The 27,293-nt window shown below is 43.2% G+C and overlaps 1 protein-coding gene across 1 annotated transcript in view; it reads left to right on the top strand.

The window, feature by feature from the left end:
- GPR162 (G protein-coupled receptor 162) overlaps positions 1–27,293 on the top strand; it is a 210,212-nt gene that overhangs the window by 126,186 nt on the left and 56,733 nt on the right. Inside the window, exon 2 of the mRNA XM_053693069.1 lies at positions 19,810–19,999. Within this exon, the coding sequence (XP_053549044.1) occupies positions 19,810–19,999 (190 nt within the window). The remainder of the gene's footprint in view (positions 1–19,809; positions 20,000–27,293) is intronic.

The raw sequence follows: 27,293 nt of genomic DNA on the forward strand, positions 1-27,293 counted from the left end.
TGTGCCACAGGAATAGTGTCATATAAAGTGTCACAGAGCCAGGCGACAGATAAATGTGCTGCTGCGTTATACCCAGGTGTGCCACAGGAATAGTGTCATATAAAGTGTCACAGAGCCAGACAACAGATAAATGTGCTGCTGCGTTATACCCAGGTGTGCTATAAGAATAGTGTCATGTAAAGTGTCACAGAGCCAGGTAACAGATTAATGTGCTGCTGCGTTATACCCAGGTGTGTCACAGGAATAGTGTCATATAAAGTGTCACAGAGCCAGATAACAGATAAATGTGCTGCTGCGTTATACCCAGGTGTGCTATAAGAATAGTGTCATATAAAGTGTCACAGAGCCAGACAACAGATAAATGTGCTGCTGCGTTATACCCAGGTGTGCCACAGGAATAGTGTCATATAAAGTGTCACAGAGCCAGACAACAGATAAATGTGCTTCTGCGTTATACCCAGGTGTGTCACAGGAATAGTGTCATATAAAGTGTCACAGAGCCAGACAACAGATAAATGTGCTGCTGCGTTATACCCAGGTGTGCTATAAGAATAGTGTCATATAAAGTGTCACAGAGCCAGGCGACAGATAAATGTGCTGCTGCGTTATACCCAGGTGTGCCACAGGAATAGTGTCATATAAAGTGTCACAGAGCCAGACAACAGATAAATGTGCTGCTGTGTTATACCCAGGTGTGCCACAGGAATAGTGTCATATAAAGTGTCACAGAGCCAGGCAACAGATAAATGTGCTGCTGCGTTATACCCAGGTGTGCCACAGGAATAGTGTCATATAAAGTGTCACAGAGCCAGGCAACAGATAAATGTGCTGCTGCGTTATACCCAGGTGTGCCACAGGAATAGTGTCATATAAAGTGTCACAGAGCCAGACAACAGATAAATGTGCTTCTGCGTTATACCCAGGTGTGCCACAGGAATAGTGTCATATAAAGTGTCACAGAGCCAGGCAACAGATAAATGTGCTGCTGTGTTATACCCAGATGTGCCACAGGAATAGTGTCATGTAAAGTGTCACAGAGCCAGACAACAGATAAATGTGCTGCTGGGTTATACCCAGGTGTGCCACAGGAATAGTGTCATGTAAAGTGTCACAGAGCCAGGCGACAGATAAATGTGCTGCTGCGTTATACCCAGGTGTGCCACAGGAATAGTGTCATATAAAGTGTCACAGAGCCAGGCAACAGATAAATGTGCTGCTGCGTTATACCCAGGTGTGCCACAGGAATAGTGTCATATAAAGTGTCACAGAGCCAGACAACAGATAAATGTGCTTCTGCGTTATACCCAGGTGTGCCACAGGAATAGTGTCATATAAAGTGTCACAGAGCCAGGCAACAGATAAATGTGCTGCTGCGTTATACCCAGGTGTGCCACAGGAATAGTGTCATATAAAGTGTCACAGAGCCAGGCAACAGATTAATGTGCTGCTGCGTTATACCCAGGTGTGCCATAGGAATAGTGTCATGTAAAGTGTCACAGAGCCAGGCGACAGATAAATGTGCTGCTGTGTTATACCCAGGTGTGCCATAAGAATAGTGTCATATAAAGTGTCACAGAGCCAGACAACAGATAAATGTGCTGCTGCATTATACCCAGGTGTGCCACAGGAATAGTGTCATATAAAGTGTCACAGAGCCAGACAACAGATAAATGTGCTGCTGTGTTATACCCAGGTGTGCCACAGGAATAGTGTCATGTAAAGTGTCACAGAGCCAGGCGACAGATAAATGTGCTGCTGCGTTATACCCAGGTGTGCTATAAGAATAGTGTCATGTAAAGTGTCACAGAGCCAGGCGACAGATAAATGTGCTGCTGCGTTATACCCAGGTGTGCTATAAGAATAGTGTCATATAAAGTGTCACAGAGCCAGACAACAGATAAATGTGCTGCTGTGTTATACCCAGGTGTGCCACAGGAATAGTGTCATATAAAGTGTCACAGAGCCAGGCGACAGATAAATGTGCTGCTGTGTTATACCCAGGTGTGCCACAGGAATAGTTTCATATAAAGTGTCACAGAGCCAGGCAACAGATTAATGTGCTGCTGCGTTATACCCAGGTGTGCCACAGGAATAGTGTCATGTAATGTGTCACAGAGCCATGCAACAGATAAATGTGCTGCTGCGTTATACCCAGGTGTGCCACAGGAATAGTGTCATGTAAAGTGTCACAGAGCCAGGTAACAGATTAATGTGCTGCTGCGTTATACCCAGGTGTGCCACAGGAATAGTGTCATATAAAGTGTCACAGAGCCAGGCGACAGATAAATGTGCTGCTGCGTTATACCCAGGTGTGCTATAAGAATAGTGTCATATAAAGTGTCACAAAGCCAGGCAACAGATAAATGTGCTGCTGTGTTATACCCAGGTGTGCCACAGGAATAGTGTCATATAAAGTGTCACAGAGCCAGGCGACAGATAAATGTGCTGCTGTGTTATACCCAGGTGTGCCATAGGAATAGTGTCATGTAAAGTGTCACAGAGCCAGGCGACAGATAAATGTGCCGCTGCGTTATACCCAGGTGTGCCACAGGAATAGTGTCATATAAAGTGTCACAGAGCCAGACAACAGATAAATGTGCTGCTGCGTTATACCCAGGTGTGCCATAGGAATAGTGTCATGTAAAGTGTCACAGAGCCAGGCGACAGATAAATGTGCCGCTGCGTTATACCCAGGTGTGCCACAGGAATAGTGTCATGTAAAGTGTCACAGAGCCAGACAACAGATAAATGTGCTGCTGCGTTATACCCAGGTGTGCCACAGGAATAGTGTCATATAAAGTGTCACAGAGCCAGGCGACAGATAAATGTGCTGCTGCGTTATACCCAGGTGTGCCACAGGAATAGTGTCATATAAAGTGTCACAGAGCCAGATAACAGATAAATGTGCTGCTGCGTTATACCCAGGTGTGCCACAGGAATAGTGTCATATAAAGTGTCACAGAGCCAGATAACAGATAAATGTGCTGCTGCGTTATACCCAGGTGTGCCACAGGAATAGTGTCATATAAAGTGTCACAGAGCCAGATAACAGATAAATGTGCTGCTGCGTTATACCCAGGTGTGCTATAAGAATAGTGTCATATAAAGTGTCACAGAGCCAGGCAACAGATAAATGTGCTGCTGTGTTATACCCAGGTGTGCCACAGGAATAGTGTCATATAAAGTGTCACAGAGCCAGGTGACAGATAAATGTGCTGCTGCGTTATACCCAGGTGTGCCACAGGAATAGTGTCATGTAAAGTGTCACAGAGCCAGACAACAGATAAATGTGCTGCTGCGTTATACCCAGGTGTGCCACAGGAATAGTGTCATGTAAAGTGTCACAGAGCCAGGCGACAGATAAATGTGCTGCTGCGTTATACCCAGGTGTGCCACAGGAATAGTGTCATGTAAAGTGTCACAGAGCCAGACAACAGATTAATGTGCTGCTGCGTTATACCCAGGTGTGCCACAGGAATAGTGTCATGTAAAGTGTCACAGAGCCAGGCGACAGATAAATGTGCTGCTGCGTTATACCCAGGTGTGCCACAGGAATAGTGTCATATAAAGTGTCACAGAGCCAGGCGACAGATAAATGTGCTGCTGCGTTATACCCAGGTGTGCCACAGGAATAGTGTCATGTAAAGTGTCACAGAGCCAGACATCAGATAAATGTGCTGCTGCGTTATACCCAGGTGTGCCACAGGAATAGTGTCATGTAAAGTGTCACAGAGCCAGACATCAGATAAATGTGCTGCTGCGTTATACCCAGGTGTGCCACAGCAAAAGGAGCCAAACTTTGTTTAAATGAAGTAAGACAGAAAGGTGGTACTGTAAATATTTCTTCACTCATCATACAGTAAAATGTAAAATACACTAAAAGGTTTGATTTTATTTTAAAATTGGAGTTATAAAATAAATTGTTTGTGGAGTTACGTGAGAACGATGACTTCTTTTTTTGCTCATATCAGAGTTTTGATATAAAAATATTGATAAAAGTGGAGTTTAGCGTCCCAAATTCCATCGCACGATTGGTACCGCATGGGAGGGAAAGAGCAGGGGGCGTGTCATATTTTATTTAAAAATGTAATCGTACACTTTACTGTGGGGATTACTTCAGAAAAGTAACCTGGGAATTACTTCAGAATCGTACACTTTACCATGGGAATTACTTCAGAATCGTACACTTTACCATGGGAATTACTTCAGAATCGTACACTTTACCATGGGAATTACTTCAGAATCGTACACTTTACCATGGGAATTACTTCAGAAACATACACTTTACCATGGGAATTACTTCAGAAACATACACTTTACCATGGGAATTACTTCAGAATCGTACACTTTACCATGGGAATTACTTCAGAATCGTACACTTTACCATGGGAATTACTTCAGAAACATACACTTTACCATGGGAATTACTTCAGAATCGTACACTTTACCATGGGAATTACTTCAGAAACATACACTTTACCATGGGAATTACTTCAGAATCGTACACTTTACCATGGGAATTACTTCAGAAACATACACTTTACCATGGGAATTACTTCAGAATCGTACACTTTACCATGGGAATTACTTCAGAATCGTACACTTTACCATGGGAATTACTTCAGAATCGTACACTTTACCATGGAAATTACTTCAGAAACATACACTTTACCATGGGAATTACTTCAGAATCGTACACTTTACCATGGGAATTACTTCAGAATCGTACACTTTACCATGGAAATTACTTCAGAAACATACACTTTACCATGGGAATTACTTCAGAATCGTACACTTTACCATGGGAATTACTTCAGAAACATACACTTTACCATGGGAATTACTTCAGAATCGTACACTTTACCATGGGAATTACTTCAGAAACATACACTTTACCGTGGGAATTACTTCAGAATCGTACACTTTACCATGGGAATTACTTCAGAAACATACACTTTACCATGGGAATTACTTCAGAATCGTACACTTTACCATGGGAATTACTTCAGAAACATACACTTTACCATGGGAATTACTTCAGAAACATACACTTTACCGTGGGAATTACTTCAGAATCGTACACTTTACCATGGGAATTACTTCAGAAACATACACTTTACCATGGGAATTACTTCAGAATCGTACACTTTACCATGGGAATTACTTCAGAAACATACACTTTACCATGGGAATTACTTCAGAATCGTACACTTTACCATGGGAATTACTTCAGAAACATACACTTTACCATGGGAATTACTTCAGAAACATACACTTTACCATGGGAATTACTTCAGAATCGTACACTTTACCATGGGAATTACTTCAGAAACATACACTTTACCATGGGAATTACTTCAGAATCGTACACTTTACCATGGGAATTACTTCAGAATCGTACACTTTACCATGGGAATTACTTCAGAAACATACACTTTACCATGGGAATTACTTCAGAATCGTACACTTTACCATGGGAATTACTTCAGAATCGTACACTTTACCATGGGAATTACTTCAGAATCGTACACTTTACCATGGGAATTACTTCAGAAACATACACTTTACCATGGGAATTACTTCAGAATCGTACACTTTACCATGGGAATTACTTCAGAAACATACACTTTACCATGGGAATTACTTCAGAATCGTACACTTTACCATGGGAATTACTTCAGAATCGTACACTTTACCATGGGAATTACTTCAGAAACATACGCTCTGTTCCAATGTTGTTCCCGGGAGCCGCAACCGCCGCTGGGAACCAATCCATGCCCCCCCCCCCCCCATGGCGGGATTCCCTTCTCCTTCCCTCCCCATGTGGTACCTTCCAACCGTGCACTAGAATTTGGGACACTAATTTCCACCTTTACCAAAACATTTATATATTGGAGGTAGATATGCTACAATTGGGTATTGAAAAGAATCACCCCCCTTGAAAATAATCACATTTTGTTGCTTTGCAGCCTGAAATAAGGACAGACACAGTTTTTGTTTATCCAGTTGTAAAACTTATAACATCCAAGTGAAAGATACAACACCAACATGTCAGGCAAAAATAAAGACAATTCAAAAACAGAATCACTGAGTTGGAAAAAGGATCACCCCCTTGTGTCAGTATTTTGTTGAACCACCTTTTGCTTTAATTACAGCCTTTAGTCTGTTGGGATATGTCTCTACTAACTTTGCACATATGGGGCCCCATCCGATATGCAGCGTCGCCCGCAAAAGCCGGCGACGCCGGTTTTTGCGCGGGTTTGATATCCAATATACAGCGCTGCATATAATTGCGGCACGTATATTTCACCCGTCGCTCGCAATTTTTACTCCCATAAGCTAACATGGGACCGCGTCGTAAATCGGTATCCAATATCCAGCGCAAGGCCTTACGTGGCGAAAATGGAGAAATCTTACTCCATTTTCACCTCGCCATAAAATGCAGCCGTAGCAGGCCTTGCGCTGAGTTTGGGTGCACCGTAACTCCCTAAAATGCCAGCAAAAAAAATACTAACACCTAACGCATGCGCAATGTCTATCTACCTGTCAACCGCAATCCCCCACCGCAATAACTAATAAAGTGTATTAACCCCTAAACTGCCATAGCCCACACCGCAATAAACCTATTCTATTATTAACCCCTAAACCGCCATAGCCCACATATCCTATTAAATATATTAACCCCTAATCTGCCGCCGCCAATGTCGCCGCCACTATAATAAAGTGATTAACCCCTAAACCTAAGTCTAACCCTAACACCCCCTTAACTTAATTATTATTTAAATAAATCTAAATAATATTACTATTATTAACTAAAGTATTCCTATTTAAAACTAAATACTTACCTATAAAATAAACCCTAAGATAGCTACAATATAACTAATAATTACATTGTAGCTATTTTAGGATTTATTTTTATTTTACAGGCAACTTTGTATTTATTTTAACTAGGTACAATAGCTATTAAATAGTTAATAACTATTTAATAGCTACCTAGTTAAAATAATTACAAAATTACCTGTAAAATAAATCCTAACCTAAGTTACAAATACACCTAACACTACACTATCATTAAATAAATTAAATTAATTAATTACAATTAGCTAAAATTAAATACAATTAAATAAACTAAACTAAAGTACCAACAAAAAAAACAAACACTAAATTACAGAAAGAAAAAAAATTACAAGAAGTTTAAACTAATTACACCTAATCAGATTTTTCCTACCTTAATTCCGATTGGCTGATAGAATCCTATCAGCCAATCGGAATTAAAGGGACGCCATCTTGGATGACGTCATTTAAAGGAAACCGTCATTCGTCGTTAGTCCGTCGTGCTGGAAGGATGCTCCGCACCGGATGTCTTCAAGATGGAGCCGCTCCTTGTCGGATGGATGAAGATAGAAGATGCCGCTTGGATGAAGCCTTCTGCCGGTCCGGATAGGATGAAGACCACTTGTGCCCGGCTGGGTGAAGACGGCTCATGGTAGGGTGATCTTCAATGGGGTAGTGTTAGGTTTTTTTAAGGGGGGATTGGGTGGGTTATTGTAATTTTTTTTTCCAGATAAAAGAGCTACTTTGGGGCAATGCCCCGCAAAAGGCCCTTTTAATGGCTATTTGTAATTTAGTATAGGGTAGGGCATTTTATTATTTTGGGGGGCTTTTTTATTTTATTAGGGGGCTTAGATTAGGTGTAATTAGTTTAAACTTCTTGCAATTTTTTTCTGTAATTTAGTGTTTGTTTGTTTTTGTACTATAGTTTATTTTAGTTAATTGTATTTAATTTTAGCTAATTGTAGTTCATTTATTTAATTTATTTAATGATAGTGTAGTGTTAGGTTTAATTGTAATTTAGGTTAGGATTTATTTTACAGGTAATTTTGTAATTATTTTAACTAGGTAGCTATTAAATAGTTAATAACTATTTAATAGCTATTGTACCTAGTTAAAATAAATACAAAGTTGCCTGTAAAATAAAAATAAATCCTAAAGTAGCTACAATGTAATTATTAGTTATATTGTAGCTATCTTAGGGTTTATTTTATAGGTAAGTATTTAGTTTTAAATAGGAATACTTTAGTTAATAATAGTAATATTATTTAGATTTATTTAAATAATATTTAAGTTAGAGGGGTGTTAGGGTTAGACTTAGGTTAGAGGTTAATCACTTTATTATAGTGGCGGCGACGTTGGCGGCGGCAGATTAGGGGTTAATAGATTTAATAGGCTATGTGGGCTATGGCGGTTTAGGGGTTAATAATAGAATAGGTTTATTGCGGTGTGGGCTATGGCGGTTTAGGGTTAATAATAGAATATGTTTATTGCGGTGTGGGCTATGTCAGTTTAGGGGTTAATAATTTAGTTATTACTTGCGGTGTGGGCCATGGTGGTTTAGGGGTTAATAATTAGGCTTATTGCATTGTGGGGGGTTGTCGGTCTAGGGGTTAATACATTTATTATTAGGAGTGAGAGGGGGGATTGCGGATATAGGGGTATACGTGTTGGGCTTATTTTTGGGAGGCGTGTTAGACAGTTACGGCAGATTTACAATTTTAGTTAGTTTTCTTAGGCGCCGGCAGTTTCTAAAGTGCCGTAAGTCACTGGCGACTCTAGAAATTTGTACTTACGCTTATTTCTGAACATCGCTAGTTTATCCGACTTACGGCACTTTAGGAACTGCCGGCGGGGTATATGTAATACCCCGATGTGCGAGGTGAAATTACAGGCGGCGCGGGTTCCCTCGCTTGTGCCGAAAACTACGCAGTATATCGGATCGCGCCCCTAGATTGTGCAATATTTGCCCACTCTTCTTTGCAAAGCTGCTCCAGTTCTGTTACATTTGATGGTGAGTGTGGACTGCAGTCTTCAAGCCGTGCCACAGATATTCAATGGGGTTTAAGTCTGGGCTCTGACTAGGCCATGCAAGGACATTCACCTTTTTACTCCTTCCACCACGGTGTGGTCATTTCTGCTGTGTTCTTTGGGTCATTGTCATGTTGGAAGGTAAAAACCTTCTTCCCATTGACAACTTCCTGGCAGAGGTCAGCAGATTTTCCTCCATAATTTGATGGTATTTTGCCCCATCCATTATTCCTTCTATCCTGCTCCAGTGCCTGCTGCAGAGAAACACCCCCATAACAGGATATTACCACCTCCATGCTTTACTGTAGGTTTGGTGTTATTTGGATGGTGAGCTGTATTGGATTTCCTCCAGACATATCGTTTGGTGTTGAGGCCAAATAATTATATTTTAGTCTCATCTGACCATAACACCTTTTTTCATGTAGCCTCAAAATCTCCTAGGTGTGTTATTGGAAAGCTCAGTCGTGACTACATGTGGCCTTTCTTGAGAAGTGGCTTTTTTCTTGCAACCCTCCCATACAAGTCACATTTGTGGAGAATTTGTGATATTGTTGTCACATGCACACAATGACCACTCTTTGTCATAAATTCCTGCAACTGCTTCAGAGTTGCTGTGGGCCTCCTGGTAGCCTCTCTGACCAGTTTCCTTCTGGCTCTTTCATCCAGTTTGGAGGGACGTCCTGATCTAGAGAGGGTCTGTGCTGAACCAAATACCTCCCATTTCTTAATAATAGACTTCACTGTACTTCTAGGCACTGATAAAGCCTTGATATTTTCTTGTATCCATCTCCTGACTTGTGCCTATGCACAACATTATCCAGGAGATCTTTTGACAGTGCCTTGCCACCCATAGTTGATTGTTTGCTTCAGTTGCACTACTAGGGACTGAGATGCTCATGGAAAGCTCTTTTCATGCTGAGCTAATCAATATGCCCACAGCTGATCCCAGTTGAAGGTCAAATGGCTTTGTGTTTGCAGTTGAGAAGGTGATTAGCTACACCTTATTAAGTTTACAAGTAATTTTAGGAGGGGGTGATTTTTTTTCAACTCAGTGATTCTGTTTTTTAATTGTCTTTATTATTACCTGACATGTTGGTGTTATATATTTCACTTGGATGTTATAAGTTGCACTGAGTAATTAAAACTGGATAAACAAAAACTGTGTCTGTCTTTATTTCAGACAGCAAAGCAACAAAATGTGAATATGTTCAAGGGGGGGGGGGGGTGATTCTTTTCAATACCCACTGTACATATATCTTTTATTTATTACTGTGGGACTGATTCTATAAAACTTGTCTTCACTCCAACACTCACAGGGGCAGCCCTCTTGGAATTCTATAAAAAAAAAGGGGCTGTTCCTGCAAGTGGCGAGATGTCTCTCATAGAAATAATGAGAGCTCTCTGCTAGCCAAAAGTAGGGAGACCCCAGCGTATGTTTAAATTTGAATATTACGCCTAATACAAACCAAAATAAGCTGTATTCAGTGCACTGTACCTTAACCCCTTAAAGGGACATTATACACTCATTTTCTCTTTGCATAAATGTTTTGTAGATGATCTATTTATAAAGCCCATAAAGTTTTTTGTTTTTTTAAATGTATAGTTTTGCTTATTTTTAAGTAACATTGCTCTGATTTTCAGACTCCTAACCAAGCCCCAAAGTTTTATGTGAATACCGTCAGCTACCTTCTCCAGCTTGCTCCTGTTTGTGTAAAGGGTCTTTTCATATGCAAAAGAAGGGGGAGGGGGGAGGGTCTTATTTCTCACTTGCAGTGGGCTTTCCAGCTACCTTTTCAACTGAGCTAAACTGAGAGCTTCTAAGTAATTTTTTAAACAGTTTTATACTGGATTTTTATATCAGTATCTGTGCATCTTATTCTTTATAGTAGTGTCTATTACATGCAGTTATATGAAAATGAGTGTATACTGTCCCTTTAAGGACTGGGCATTTCAGACAAAAACTTCCCCAAAAGACCAGAGCATTTTTAGCATTTTTGCCATCACTACATTTAAACAGAAATAGAGCCTTTTTTATATTTACCTATCAAAACTATATATTTTTTTTTTTAGTAGACAACCCAAGGTATTGATCTAGGCCCATTTTGGTATATTTCATGCCACCATTTCACCGCCAAATGCGATCAAATAAAATAATCTTTTTCACAATTTTAGGTTTCTCACTGAAATTATTTACAAACAGCTTGTGCAATTATGGCACACATGGTTGTAAATGCTTCTCTGGGATCCCCTTTGTTCAGAAATAGCAGACATATATGACTTTGGCATTGCTTTTTGGTGATTAAAAGGCCGCTTATTGCAGCTGCGCACCAAACTTGTATTATGCCCAGCAGTGAAGGGGTTAATTAGGTAGCTTGTAGGGTTAATTTTAGCTTTTGTGTATAGATTACCCTCACAACTGACACCTCACACCCCCTGATCCATCCCCTCCCCCGCAATGGTCACCCCCATCTTAAATACCCGCAGAAAGTCTGCCAGTACTAAATAAAATGTTGTTTTTTTTTTTTTTTTATAATCTTTTCAAAATATTTTCTGCTGTGTAGGATCCCCCAACCTCCCTGACCCCCCGAACAGCTCTCTAACACTCCCTCCGCTAACTAGATCCGCCATCTTAGGTACTGGCAGCTTTCTGCCAGTACCCAGTTTTCCCAAATTTGGCCATTTTTTTCTTTAGAAAAAATTCCCACACATTTTTTCTGTATTGTTAGCTGTCCCCCACCTCATTTAACCGCCCCTCCCCGATCACTTTCCCACCCTCCACTGTATGATTTCCCCCTCTCCCTCCTTCCCCTTCTCTGCCCCTCCCGCCCCCTAGTGATGGGCCATTCACTTGCCTCCCTCCTTATCTTCGCACCTACCAACGATTGGCAAAGGGGGCAGAGGGCCCTCTCTGCATCAGTAACTCTGCCCCTCTATTTCTGCACTGCCCCACTCATGGGGCATGCAGAAATAGCGCAATCTTAGCGAGATCGCGGCAGAGAGAGGCCCAGGGTACGGCACTGGTCGTTAAGGGGTTAAATGCGCTGTTATTTTCATAGGCATGGGTTATCCTTTAAGATTAATTAGTGTTCTGAGTATTTTGTTAAAAGCTCACCACCTTTTAATTTGCTAGAAAAAACTGGGAGATCTGTAGGACAAATATTACAGAGTGAGCTTCATGGAAGGCCCTTTTTACGGAAAACAACAATTACGCTTTGTATTTTGTGCTTTTAAGTACCAATTTTTAAATTATGATTTACGCTGTGTATTTCTTTCTAATGGTTGCGAGAGTCCATAAACTTACTCTTGGGAACGGGGGAGGGGTTTTTATTCAAACTTCTTCATAGTCAAGGTCGTGGACTCTCACAACCAAGAAAGAAATACATTTATCAGGTAAGCATACATTATGTTATTTTATATGATTTATTCCTGTGTAATTTACAGACAAATTTTAGGTTTCGATAAAATACAATTTTTGTTGAACAATTTTGTTAGCACTTTTGATGTACTTTAACAATACAATTTTTTCCTGCATATTGTTTCGTGAATGGGTCAATTATTTGTTTTAAAAGATTTATAAATGATGATTTTTATTGTGCACTTTAGTAATGTATGTATCTCCTTCCCATATGACAATGCAGTATACGCCTTATATTATTCTATCAGGGAAACAGAAGTACTGGCAGCATTCTTACAGAATCTCACCAACCCAGAGAGCCCTAAATCACCAGCCCACAGAGCAACACGCTGTAATCTAAATTAATAAGTGTGCACGTTATCTGTCTCGCCTGAGTCTAGTGGGCTCCTGTGACAGACGGAGATCACATGTTCACTGTCACGTAATGAGGATTCCCGTACAATAGAAAACTCATGTATGAGTTATTAATCTAATCATGTGCTGTGTGACCAACCTCTGTTGCTCATAAATGGGCGATTGTTATAGCAACAGCCTCACCTACCCTTATATTATTCCCTAAAGCTCCTCCCAGCCTCACCTGTCCTTATGTTATTCTATGTGACTGATTCACTAAAGCTCCCTCCAGCTTCACCTGTCCCTGTGTTATTATTCTATGTAACTGATTCACTAAAGCTCCCTCCAGCTTCACCTGTCCCTGTGTTATTCTATGTAACTGATTAACTAAAGCTCCCTCCAGCCTCACCTGTCTCTTTGTTATTCTATGTAACTGATTCACTAAAGCTCCCTCCAGCTTCACCTGTCCCTGTGTTATTCTATGTAACTGATTCACTAAAGCTCCCTCCAGCTTCACCTGTCCCTGTGTTATTCTATGTAACTGATTCACTAAAGCTCCCTCCAGCCTCACCTGTCCCTATGTTATTCTATGTAACTGATTCACTAAAGCTCCCTCCAGCTTCACCTGTCCCTGTGTTATTCTATGTAACTGATTCACTAAAGCTCCCTCCAGCCTCACCTGTCCTTATGTTATTCTATGTAACTGATTCACTAAAGCTCCCTCCAGCTTCACCTGTCCCTGTGTTATTCTATGTAACTGATTCACTAAAGCTCCCTCCAGCCTCACCTGTCCCTATGTTATTCTATGTAACTGATTCACTAAAGCTCCCTCCAGCCTCACCTGTCCCTGTGTTATTCTATGTAACTGATTCACTAAAGCCCCCTCCAGCCTCACCTGTCCCTATGTTATTCTATGTAACTGATTCACTAAAGCTCCCTCCAGCCTCACCTGTCCCTATGTTATTCTATGTAACTGATTCACTAAAGCTCCCTCCAGCCTCACCTGTCCCTGTGTTATTCTATGTAACTGATTCACTAAAGCTCCCTCCAGCCTCACCTGTCCCTATGTTATTCTATGTAACTGATTCACTAAAGCTCCCTCCAGCCTCACCTGTCCCTGTGTTATTCTATGTAACTGATTCACTAAAGCCCCCTCCAGCCTCACCTGTCCCTATGTTATTATATGTAACTGATTCACTAAAGCTGCCTCCATCCTCACCTATCCCTATGTTACTCACCTATCCCTATGTTATTCTATGTAACTAATTCACTAAAGCTCCCTCCAGCTTCACCTGTCCCTGTGTTATTCTATGTAACTGATTCACTAAAGCTCCCTCCAGCCTCACCTGTCCCTATGTTATTCTATGTAACAGATTCACTAAAGCTCCCTCCAGTCTCACCTGTCCCTATATTATTATATGTAACTGATTCACTAAAGCTCCCTCCATCCTCATCTGTCCCTATGTTATTCTATGTAACTGATTCACTAAAGCTCCTTCCAGCCTCACCTGTCCCTATGTTATTCTATGTAACTGATTCACTAAAGCTCCCTCCAGCCTCACCTGTCCCTATGTTATTCTATGTAACTGATTCCCTAAAGCTCCCTCCAGTCTCATCTGTCCCTATGTTACTCTATGTAACCGATTCCCTAAAGCTCCCTCCAGCCTCACCTGTCCCTACGTTATTCTATGTAACTGATTCACTAAAGCTCCCTCCAGCCTCACCAGTCCTTATGTTATTCTATGTAACTGATTCACTAAAGCTCCCTCCAGCCTCACCTGTCCTTCTGTTATTCTATGTAACTGATTCACTAAAGCTCCCTACAGCCTCACCGGTCCCTATGTTATTCTATGTGACTGATTCACTAAAGCTCCCTCCAGCCTCACCTGTCCCTATGTTCTTCTATGTAACCGATTCACTAAAGCTCCCTGCAGCCTCACCTGTCCCTATGTTATTCTATTAACTGATTCACTAAAGCTCCCTCCTGCATCACCTGTCCCTATATTATTCTATGTAACAGATTCACTAAAGCTCCCTCCAGCTTCACCTGTCCCTATGTTATTCTATGTAACAGATTCACTAAAGCTCCTTCCAGCCCCACCTGTCCCTATGTTATTCTGTGTAACTGATTCACTAAAGCTCCCTCCAGCCTCACCTGTCCCTATATTTTTCTATGTAATTGATTCACTAAAGCTCCCTCCAGCCTCACCTGTCCCTATATTATTCTATGTAACTGATTCACTAAAGCTCCCTCCAGCCTAACCTGTCCCTATATTATTCTATGTAATTGATTCACTAAAGCTCCCTCCAGCCTCACCTGTCCCTATGTTATTCTATGTAACAGATTCACTAAAGCTCCCTCCAGCTTCACCTGTCCCTATGTTATTCTATGTAACAGATTCACTAAAGCTCCTTCCAGCCCCACCTGTCCCTATGTTATTCTGTGTAACTGATTCACTAAAGCTCCCTCCAGCCTCACCTGTCCCTATATTATTCTATGTAATTGATTCACTAAAGCTCCCTCCAGACTCACCTGTCCCTATGTTATTCTATTTAACTGATTCACTAAAGCTCCCTCCAGCCTCACCGGTCCCTATGTTATTCTATGTGACTGATTCACTAAAGCTCCCTCCAGCCTCACCTGTCCCTATGTTCTTCTATGTAACCGATTCACTAAAGCTCCCTGCAGCCTCACCTGTCCCTATGTTATTCTATTAACTGATTCACTAAAGCTCCCTCCAGCATCACCTGTCCCTATATTATTCTATGTAACAGATTCACTAAAGCTCCCTCCAGCTTCACCTGTCCCTATGTTATTCTATGTAACAGATTCACTAAAGCTCCTTCCAGCCCCACCTGTCCCTATGTTATTCTGTGTAACTGATTCACTAAAGCTCCCTCCAGCCTCACCTGTCCCTATATTTTTCTATGTAATTGATTCACTAAAGCTCCCTCCAGCCTCACCTGTCCCTATATTATTCTATGTAACTGATTCACTAAAGCTCCCTCCAGCCTAACCTGTCCCTATATTATTCTATGTAATTGATTCACTAAAGCTCCCTCCAGCCTCACCTGTCCCTATGTTATTCTATGTAACAGATTCACTAAAGCTCCCTCCAGCTTCACCTGTCCCTATGTTATTCTATGTAACAGATTCACTAAAGCTCCTTCCAGCCCCACCTGTCCCTATGTTATTCTGTGTAACTGATTCACTAAAGCTCCCTCCAGCCTCACCTGTCCCTATATTATTCTATGTAATTGATTCACTAAAGCTCCCTCCAGACTCACCTGTCCCTATGTTATTCTATTTAACTGATTCACTAAAGCTCCCTCCAGCCTCACCTGTCCCTGTATTATTCTATGTAACTGATTCACTAAAGCTCCCTCCAGCCTCACCTGTCCTTATGTTATTCTATGTAACTGATTCACTAAAGCTCCCTCCAGCCTCACCTGTCCTTTTGTTATTCTATGTAACTGATTCACTAAAGCTCCCCCAGCCTCACCTGCCTATATTATTCTATGTAATTGATTCACTAAAGCTCCCTCCAGCTTCACCTGTCCCTGTATTATTCTATGTAACTAATTCACTAAAGCTCCTTCCAGCCCCACCTGTCCCTATGTTATTCTGTGTAACCAATTCACTAAAGCTCCCTATAGCCTCACCTGTCCCTATGTTATACTATGTAACTGATTCACAAAAGCTCCCTCCAGCCTCACCTGTCCCTATGTTATTCTATGTAACTCATTCACTAAAGCTCCCTCCATCCTCACCTGTCCCTATGTTATTCTATGTATCTGATTCACTTAAGCTCCCTCCAGCCTCACCTGTCCCTATGTTATTCTATGTAACTGATTCACTAAAACTCCCTCCATCCTCACCTTTCCCTATGTTATTCTATGTAACTGATTCACTAAAGCTCCCTCCAGCCTCACCTGTCCCTATGTTATTCTATGTAACTGATTCACTAAAGCTCCCTCCAGCCTCACCTGTCCCTATGTTATTCTATGTAACTGATTCACTAAAGCTCCCTCCAGCCTCACCTGTCCCTGTATTATTCTATGTAACTGATTCACTAAAGCTCCCTCCAGCCTCACCTGTCCCTATGTTATTCTATGTAACTGATTCACTAAAGCTCCCTCCAGCCTCACCTGTCCCAATCTTATTCTATGTAACTGATTCACTAAAGCTCCCTCCATCCTCACCTGTCCCTATGTTATTCTATGTACCTGATTCACTAAAGCTCCCTCTAGTCTCACCTGTCCCTATGTTACTTTATGTAACTAATTCACTAAAGCTCCTTCCAGCCCCACCCGTCCCTATGTTATTCTGTGTAACTGATTCACTAAAGCTCCCTCTAGTCTCACCTGTCCCTATGTTATTCTATGTAACTGATTCACTAAAGCTCCCTCCAGACTCACCTGTCCCTGTATTATTCTATGTAACTAATTCACTAAAGCTCCTTCCAGCCCCACCTCTCCCTATTTTATTCTGTGTAACCGATTCACTAAAGCTCCCTCCAGCCTCACCTGTCCCTATGTTATTCTATGTAACTGATTCACTAAAGCTCCCTCCATCCTCACCTGTCCCTATGTTATTCTATGTATCTGATTCACTAAAGCTCCCTCCAGCCTCACCTGTCCCTATGTTATTCTATGTAACTAATTCACTAAAACACCCTCCATCCTCACCTGTCCCTATGTTATTCTGTGTAACTGATTCACTAAAGCTCCCTCCAGCCTCAAATGTCCCTATGTTATTCTATGTAACTGATTCACTAAAGCTCCCTCCAGCCTCACCTGTCCCTATGTTATTCTATGTAACTGATTCACTAAAGCTCCCTCCAGCCTCACCTTTCCCTATGTTATTCTATGTAACTGATTCACTAAAGCTCCCTCCATCCTCACCTGTCCCTATGTTATTCTATGTAACTGATTCCCTAAAGCTCCCTCCAGCTTCACCTGTCCCTGTATTATTCTATGTAACTGATTCACTAAAGCTCCCTCCAGCCTCACCTGTCCCTATGTTACTTTATGTAACTAATTCACTAAAGCTCCTTCCAGCCCCACCTGTCCCTATGTTATTCTGTGTAACTGATTCACTAAAGCTCCCTCTAGTCTCACCTGTCCCTATGTTATTCTATGTAACTGATTCACTAAAGCTCCCTCCAGACTCACCTGTCCCTGTTATTCTATGTATCTGATTCACTAAAGCTCCCTCCATCCTTACCTGTCCCTATGTTATTCTATGTATCTGATTCACTAAAGCTCCCTCCAGCCTCACCTGTCCCTATGTTATTCTATGTAACTGATTCACTAAAGCTCCCTCCAGCCTCACCTGTCTCTATGTTATTCTATGTAACTGATTTACTAAAGCTCCATCCAGCCTCACCTGTCCCTATGTTATTCTATGTAACTGATTCACTAAAGCTCCCTCCAGCCTCACCTGTCCCTATGTTATTCTATGTAACTGATTCACTAAAGCTCCATCCAGCCTCACCTGTCCCTATGTTATTCTATGTAACTAATTCACTAAAACACCCTCCATCCTCACCTGTCCCTATGTTATTCTATGTAACTGATTCACTAAAGCTCCCTCCAGCCTCACCTTTCCCTATGTTATTCTATGTAACTGATTCACTAAAGCTCCCTCCATCCTCACCTGTCCCTATGTTATTCTATGTAACTGATTCACTAAAGCTCCCTCCAGCTTCACCTGTCCCTGTATTATTCTATGTAACTAATTCACTCCTTCCAGCCCCACCTGTCCCTATGTTATTCTGTGTAACCGATTCACTAAAGCTCCCTCTAGCCTCACCTGTCCCTATGTTATACTATGTAACTGATTCACAAAAGCTCCCTCTAGCCTCACCTGTCCCTATGTTATTCTATGTAACTGATTCACTAAAGCTCCCTCCATCCTCACCTGTCCCTATGTTATTCTATGTATCTGATTCACTAAAGCTCCCTCCAGCCTCACCTGTCCCTATGTTATTCTATGTAACTGATTCACTAAAGCTCCCTCCAGCCTCACCTGTCCCTATGTTATTCTATGTAACTGATTTACTAAAGCTCCCTCCAGCCTCACCTGTCCCTATGTTATTCTATGTAACTGATTCACTAAAGCTCCCTCCATCCTCACCTGTCCCTATGTTATTCTATGTATCTGTTTCACTAAAGCTTCCCCCAGCCTCACCTGTCCCTATGTTATTCTATGTAACTGATTCACTAAAGCTCCCTCCATCCTCACCTGTCCCTATGTTATTCTATGTAACTGATTCACTAAAGCTCCCTCCAGCCTCACCTGTCCCTATGTTATTCTATGTAACTGATTCACTAAAGCTCCCTCCAGCCTCACCTGTCCCTATGTTATTCTATGTAACTGATTTACTAAAGCTCCCTCCAGCCTCACCTGTCCCTATGTTATTCTATGTAACTGATTCACTAAAGCTCCCTCCATCCTCACCTGTCCCTATGTTATTTTATGTATCTGTTTCACTAAAGCGTCCCCCAGCCTCACCTGTCCCTATGTTATTCTATGTAACTGATTCACTAAAGCTCCCTCCATCCTCACCTGTCCCTATGTTATTCTATGTAACTGATTCACTAAAGCTCCCTCCAGCCTCACCTGTCCCTATGTTATTCTATGTATCTGATTCACTAAAGCTCCCTCCAGCCTCACCTGTCCCTATGTTATTATATGTAACTCATTCACTAAATCTCCCTCCAGCCTCAACTGTCCCTATGTTATTCTATATACCTGATTCACTAAAGCTCCCTCCAGCCTCACCTGTCCCTATGTTATTCTATGTATCTGATTCACTAAAGCTCCCTCCAGCCTCACCTGTCCCTATGTTATTATATGTAACTCATTCACTAAATCTCCCTCCAGCCTCAACTGTCCCTATGTTATTCTATATACCTGATTCACTAAAGCTCCCTCCAGCCTCACCTGTCCCTATGCTATTCTTTGTAATTAATTCACTAAACCCCCCTCCAGCTTTTCAATCTTCACTGGCCTCAACCTCTCCATCCTCACCAGGTGAAAAAAATGAGTGATCTTTAGTTAATCAGCTGTATTGAATAATATAGAACTGGGTGACATGGGAGAGGCAGGTAGACTTTGCATGCACATGACAAAAGTGTGACACATATAATCACATCATGAACTTAGAGTGACATAACCTCCATATGTGTTGCAGGTGGTAAGCTTTGTTAGCCTGCGTTATGACAGTGCACCCCCGTGGATGGTCCTGTGTGTGCTCTGGTGCTCCATGGCGCAAACATTGCTTCTTCCATCCTTTATCTGGTCCTGTGCCCGGTATCGTGCCGACCTGCGCACCGTATGGGAACACTGTGTCTCCGTCCTGTCGGACAACGGGGGTGATGAGGGTGAGTACCAAGAACTGTAAAGTAGAATAAGTACTGTATTAGGGTGATGAGGGTGAGTACCGAAAAGCTATAATGTAGAATGAGCACTGTATCGGGGCGATGAGGGTGGGTAACAAGAGCTATAATGTAGAATGAGCACTGTATGAGGGTGATGAGGGTGAGTACCAAGAGCTGTTATGTAGAATGAGCACTGTATGGGGGGGATGAGGGTGGGTACCAAGAGCTATAATGTAGAATGAGCACTGTATGGGGGCGATGAGGGTGGGTACCAAGAGCTATAATGTAGAATGAGCACTGTATGAGGGTGATGAGGGTGAGTACCAAGAGCTGTTATGTAGAATGAGCACTGTATGGGGGCGATGAGGGTGGGTACCAAGAGCTATAATGTAGAATGAGCACTGTATGGGGGCAATGAGCTATAATGTAGAATGAGCACTGTATGGGGCATTGAGGGTGAGTACCAAGAGCTCTAATGTAGAATGAGCACTGTATGAGGGCATTGAGGGTGGGTAACAAGAGCTATAATGTAGAATGAGCACTGTATGGGGGCGATGAGGGTGAGTACGAAGAGCTATAATGTAGAATGAGCACTGTATGGGGGCGATGAGGGTGAGTACCAAGAGCTATAATGTAGAATGAGCACTGTATGGGGGCAATGAGGGTGAGTACCAAGAGCTGTACTGTAGACTCAGCACTGTATGAGGGCGATTGGGGTGGGTACCAAGAGCTATAATGTAGAATGAGCACTGTATGGGGCGATGAGGGTGAGTACCAAGAGCTGTAATGTAGAATGAGCACTGTATGGGGCATTGAGGGTGGGTACCAAGAGCTATAATGTAGAATGAGCACTGTATGGGGGCGATGAGGGTGAGTACCAAGAGCTATAATGTAGAATGAGCACTGTATGAGGGTGATGAGGGTGGGTACCAAGAGCTATAATGTAGAATGAGCACTGTATGGGGGCGATGAGGGTGAGTACCAAGAGCTCTAATGTAGAATGAGCACTGTATGGGGGTGATGAGGGTGAGTACCAAGAGCTCTAATGTAGAATGAGCACTGTATGGGGGCGATGAGGGTGAGTACCAGGAGATATAATGTAGAATGAGCACTGTATGGGGGCGATGAGGGTAAATACCAAGAGCTATAATGTAGAATGAGCACTGTATGGGGGTGATGAGGGTGAGTACTAAGAGCTGTAATGTAGAATGAGCACTGTAGGGGGTTACCAAGAGCTCTAATGTAGAATGAGCAGTGTATGGCGGCGATGAGGGTGGGTACCAAGAGCTATAATGTAGAATGAGCACTGTATGAAGGTGATGAGGGTGGGTACCAAGAGCTGTAATGTAGAATGAGCACTGTATGGGGGTGATGAGGGTGAGTACCAAGAGCTGTAATGTAGAATGAGCACTGTATGAAGGCGATGAGGGTGAGTACCAAGAGCTATAATGTAGAATGAGCACTGTATGGGGGTGATGAGGGTGGGTACCAAGAGCTATAATGTAGAATGAGCACTCTATGAAGGCGATGAGGGTGAGTACCAAGAGCTATAATGTAGAATGAGCACTGTATGGGGGTGATGAGGGTGGGTACCAAGAGCTATAATGTAGAATGAGCACTGTATGGGGGCGATGAGGGTGGGTACCAAGAGCTATAATGTAGAATGAGCACTGTATGGGGGCGATGAGGGTGAGTACCAAGAGCTATAATGTAGAATGAGCACTGTATGGGGGTGATGAGGGTGAGTACCAAGAGCTATAATGTAGAATGAGCACTGTATGGGGGCGATGAGGGTGGGTACCAAGAGCTATAATGTAGAATGAGCACTTTATGGGGGGATGAGGGTGGGTACCAAGAGCTATAATGTAGAATGAGCACTGTATGGGGGCGATGAGGGTGGGTACCAAGAGCTATAATGTAGAATGAGCACTGTATGGGGGCGATGAGGGTGAGTACCAAGAGCTGTAATGTAGAATGAGCACTGTATGGGGGTGATGAGGGTGGGTACCAAGAGCTATAATGTAGAATGAGCACTTTTTGGGGGCGATGAGGGTGGGTACCAAGAGCTATAATGTAGAATAAGCACTGTATGAGGGTGATGAGGGTGGGTACCAAGAGCTATAATGTAGAATGAGCACTGTTTGGGGGCGATGAGGGTGGGTACCAAGAGCTATAATGTAGAATGAGCACTTTATGGGGGGATGAGGGTGGGTAACAAGAGCTATAATGTAGAATGAGCACTGTATGGGGGCGATGAGGGTGAGTACCAAGAGCTATAATGTAGAATGAGCACTGTATGGGGGCGATGAGGGTGGGTACCAAGAGCTATAATGTAGAATGAGCACTGTATGGGGGCGATGAGGGTGGGTACCAAGAGCTATAATGTAGAATGAGCACTGTATGGGGCGATGAGGGTGGGTACCAAGAGCTGTAATTTAGAATGAGCACTGTATAGGGGCGATGAGGGTGGGTACCAACAGCTATAATGTAGAATGAGCACTGTATGAGAGTGATGAGGGTGAGTACCAAGAGCTATAATGTAGAATGAGCACTGTATGAGGGTGATGAGGGTGAGTACCAAGAGCTGTAATGTAGAATAAGCACTGTATGTGGCGATGAGGGTGAGTACCAAGAGCTATAATGTAGAATGAGCACTGTATGAGGGCGATGAGGGTGGGTACCAAGAGCTATAATGTAGAATGATCACTGTATGGGGGTGATGAGGGTGAGTACCAAGAGCTATAATGTAGTATGAGCACTGTATGGGGGCGATGAGGGTGGGTACCAAGAGCTGTAATGTACAATGAGCACTGTATGGGGGAGATGAGGGTGAGTACCAAGAGCTATAATGTAGAATTAGCACTGACTGTATGAGGCGATGAGGGTGAGTACCAAGAGCTATAATGTATTAATGAGCACTGTATGGGGTTGATGAGGGTGGGTACCAAGAGCTATAATGTAGAATGAGCACTGTATGGGGGCGATGAGGGTGGGTACCAAGAGCTATAATATAGAATGAGCACTGTATGGGGTGATGAAGGTGAGTACCAAGAGCTATAATGTACAATGAGCACTGTATGGGGCATTGAGGTTGGGTACCAATAGCTATAATGTAGAATGAGCACTGTATGGGGGCGATGAGGGTGAGTACCAAGAGCTGTATGGGGGTGATGAGGGTGAGTACCAAGAGCTATAATGTACAATGAGCACTGTATGGGGCGATGAGGGTGAGTACGAACAGCTATAATGTAGAATGAGCACTGTATAGGGGCGATGAGGGTGGGTACCAAGAGCTATAATGTAGAATGAGCACTGTATGGGGGCGATGAGGGTGAGTACCAAGTGCTATAATGTAGAATGAGCACTGTATGGGGGCGATGAGGGTGAGTACCAAGAGCTATAATGTAGAATGAGCACTGTATGAGGGTGATGAGGGTGAGTACCAAGAGCTGTAATGTAGAATGAGCACTGTATGGGGCGATGAGGGTGGGTACCAAGAGCTATAATATAGAATGAGCACTATATGGGGGCGATGAGGGTGAGTAACAAGAGCTGTAATGTAGAATGAGCACTGTATTAGGGCGATGAGGGTGGGTACCAAGAGCTATAATGTAGAATGAGCACTGTATGGGGCGATGAGGGTGAGTACCAAGAGCTATAATGTAGAATGAGCGCTGTATGGGGGCAATGAGGGTGAGTACCAAGAGCTATAATGTAGAATGAGCACTGTATGGGGCGATGAGTGTGAGTATGAAGAGCTATAATGTAGAATGAAAACTGTATGGGGGCGATGAGGGTGAGTACCAAGAGCTATAATGTAGAATGAGCACTGTATGAGGGTGATAAGGGTGAGTACCAAGAGCTGTAATGTAGAATGAGTACTGTATGGGGGCGATGAGGGTGGGTACCAAGAGCTATAATGTAGAATGAGCACTGTATGGGGGCGATGAGGGTGAGTACCAAGAGCTGTAATGTAAAATGAGCACTGTATGGGGGCGATGAGGGTGGGTACCAAGAGCTATAATGTAGAATGAGCACTGTATGGGGCGATGAGGGTGAGTGCCAAGAGCTATAATGTAGAATGAGCACTGTATGGGGGCAATGAGGGTGAGTACCAAGAGCTGTACTGTAGACTCAGCACTGTATGAGGGCGATTGGGGTGAGTACCAAGAGCTATAATGTAGAATGAGCACTGTATGGGGGCGATGAGGGTGAGTACCAAGAGCTATAATGTAGAATGAGCACTGTATGGGGGTGATGAGGGTGAGTACCAAGAGCTGTAATGTAGAATGAGCACTGTATGGGGGCAATGAGGGTGGGTAACAAGAGCTCTAATGTAGAATGAGCACTGTATGGGGGCGATGAGGGTGAGTACCAAGAGCTATAATGTAGAATGAGCACTGTATGAGGGTGATGAGGGTGAGTACCAAGAGCTGTAATGTAGAATGAGCACTGTATGGGGGCGATGAGGGTGGGTACCAAGAGCTATAATGTAGAATGAGCACTGTATGGGGGTGATGAGGGTGAGTAACAAGAGCTGTAATGTAGAATGAGCACTGTATGGGGGCGATGAGGGTGGGTACCAAGAGCTATAATGTAGAATGAGCACTGTATGGGGGTGATGAGGGTGAGTACCAAGAGCTATAATGTAGAATGAGAACTGTATGGGGGCGATGAGGGTGAGTACTAAGAGCTATAATGTAGAATGAGCACTGTATGGGGCGATGAGGGTGAGTACCAAGAGCTATAATGTAGAATGAGTACTGTATGCGGGCAATGAGGGTGAGTACCAAGAGCTGTACTGTAGACTCAGCACTGTATGAGGGCGATTGGGGTAGTTACCAAGAGCTATAATGTAGAATGAGCACTGTATGGGGCGATGAGGGTGAGTACCAAGAGCTGTAATGTAGAATGAGCACTGTATGGGGCATTGAGGGTGGGTACCAAGAGCTATAATTTAGAATGAGCACTGTATGGGGGCAATGAGGGTGAGTACCAAGAGCTATAATGTAGAATGAGCACTGTATGGGGGCGATGAGGGTGAGTACCAAAAGCTATAATGTAGAATGAGCACTGTATGGGGGTGATGAGGGTGAGTACCAAGAGCTGTAATGCAGAATGAGCACTGTATGGGGGCGATGAGGGTGGGTACCAAGAGCTCTAATGTAGAATGAGCACTTTATGGGGGCGATGAGGGTGAGTACCAGGAGATATAATGTAGAATAAGCACTGTATGGGGGCGATGAGGGTGAGTACCAAGAGCTGTAATGTAGAATGAGCACTGTAGGGGGCGATGAGGGTGAGTACCAAGAGCTATAATGTAGAATGAGTACTGTATGCGGGCAATGAGGGTGAGTACCAAGAGCTGTACTGTAGACTCAGCACTGTATGAGGGCGATTGGGGTAGTTACCAAGAGCTATAATGTAGAATGAGCACTGTATGGGGCGATGAGGGTGAGTACCAAGAGCTGTAATGTAGAATGAGCACTGTATGGGGCATTGAGGGTGGGTACCAAGAGCTATAATGTAGAATGAGCACTGTATGGGGGCAATGAGGGTGAGTACCAAGAGCTATAATGTAGAATGAGCACTGTATGGGGGCGATGAGGGTGAGTACCAAAAGCTATAATGTAGAATGAGCACTGTATGGGGGTGATGAGGGTGAGTACCAAGAGCTGTAATGCAGAATGAGCACTGTATGGGGGCGATGAGGGTGGGTACCAAGAGCTCTAATGTAGAATGAGCACTTTATGGGGGCGATGAGGGTGAGTACCAGGAGATATAATGTAGAATAAGGACTGTATGGGGGCGATGAGGGTGAGTACCAAGAGCTGTAATGTAGAATGAGCACTGTAGGGGGGTACCAAGAGCTATAATGTAGAATGAGCACTGTATGGGGGTGATGAGGGTGAGTACCAAGAGCTGTAATGTAGAATGAGCACTGTAGGGGGGTACCAAGAGCTCTAATGTAGAATGAGCAGTGTATGGCGGCGATGAGGGTGGGTACCAAGAGCTATAATGTAGAATGAGCACTGTATGAAGGTGATGAGGGTGGGTACCAAGAGCTGTAATGTAGAATGAGCACTGTATGGGGGTGATGAGGGTGAGTACCAAGAGCTGTAATGTAGAATGAGCACTGTATGGGGGTGATGAGGGTGGGTACCAAGAGCTATAATGTAGAATGAGCACTGTATGAAGGCGATGAGGGTGAGTACCAAGATCTATAATATAGAATGAGCACTGTATGGGGGTGATGAGGGTGGGTACCAAGAGCTATAATGTAGAATGAGCACTGTATGGGGCGATGAGGGTGGGTACCAAGAGCTATAATGTAGAATGAGCACTGTATGGGGGCGATGAGGGTGGGTACCAAGAGCTATAATGTAGAATGAGCACTGTATGGGGTCGATGAGGGTGAGTACCAAGAGCTATAATGTAGAATGAGCACTGTATGGGGGCGATGAGGGTGAGTACCAAGAGCTATAATGTACAATGAGCACTGTATGGGGGCGATGAGGGTGAGTACCAAGAGCTATAATGTAGAATGAGCACTGTATGGGGGCGATGAGGATGAGTACCAAGAGCTATAATGTAGAATCAGCACTGTATGGGGGATGAGGGTGGGTACCAAGAGCTGTAATGTAGAATGAGCACTGTAGGCGGGCGATGATGGTGGGTACCAAGAGCTATAATGTAGAATGAGCACTGTATGGGGGTGATGAGGGTGGGTACCAAGAGCTATAATGTAGAATGAGCACTGTATGGGGGCGATGAGGGTGGGTACCAAGAGCTATAATGTAGAATGAGCACTTTATGGTGGGATGAGGGTGGGTACCAAGAGCTATAATGTAGAATGAGCACTGTATGGGGGTGATGAGGGTGAGTACCAAGAGCTGTAATGTAGAATGAGCACTGTAGGGGGGTACCAAGAGCTCTAATGTAGAATGAGCAGTGTATGGCGGCGATGAGGGTGGGTACCAAGAGCTATAATGTAGAATGAGCACTGTATGGGTTGATGAGGGTGGGTACCAAGAGCTGTAATGTAGAATGAGCACTGTATGGGGGTGATGAGGGTGAGTACCAAGAGCTGTAATGTAGAATGAGCACTGTATGGGGGTGATGAGGGTGGGTACCAAGAGCTATAATGTAGAATGAGTACTGTATGAAGGCGATGAGGGTGAGTACCAAGATCTATAATATAGAATGAGCACTGTATGGGGGTGATGAGGGTGGGTACCAAGAGCTATAATGTAGAATGAGCACTGTATGGGGGCGATGAGGGTGGGTACCAAGAGCT

This window comes from Bombina bombina, chromosome 9 (assembly GCF_027579735.1).
Source record: "Bombina bombina isolate aBomBom1 chromosome 9, aBomBom1.pri, whole genome shotgun sequence".
Classification (NCBI taxonomy): Eukaryota; Metazoa; Chordata; class Amphibia; order Anura; family Bombinatoridae; genus Bombina; species Bombina bombina.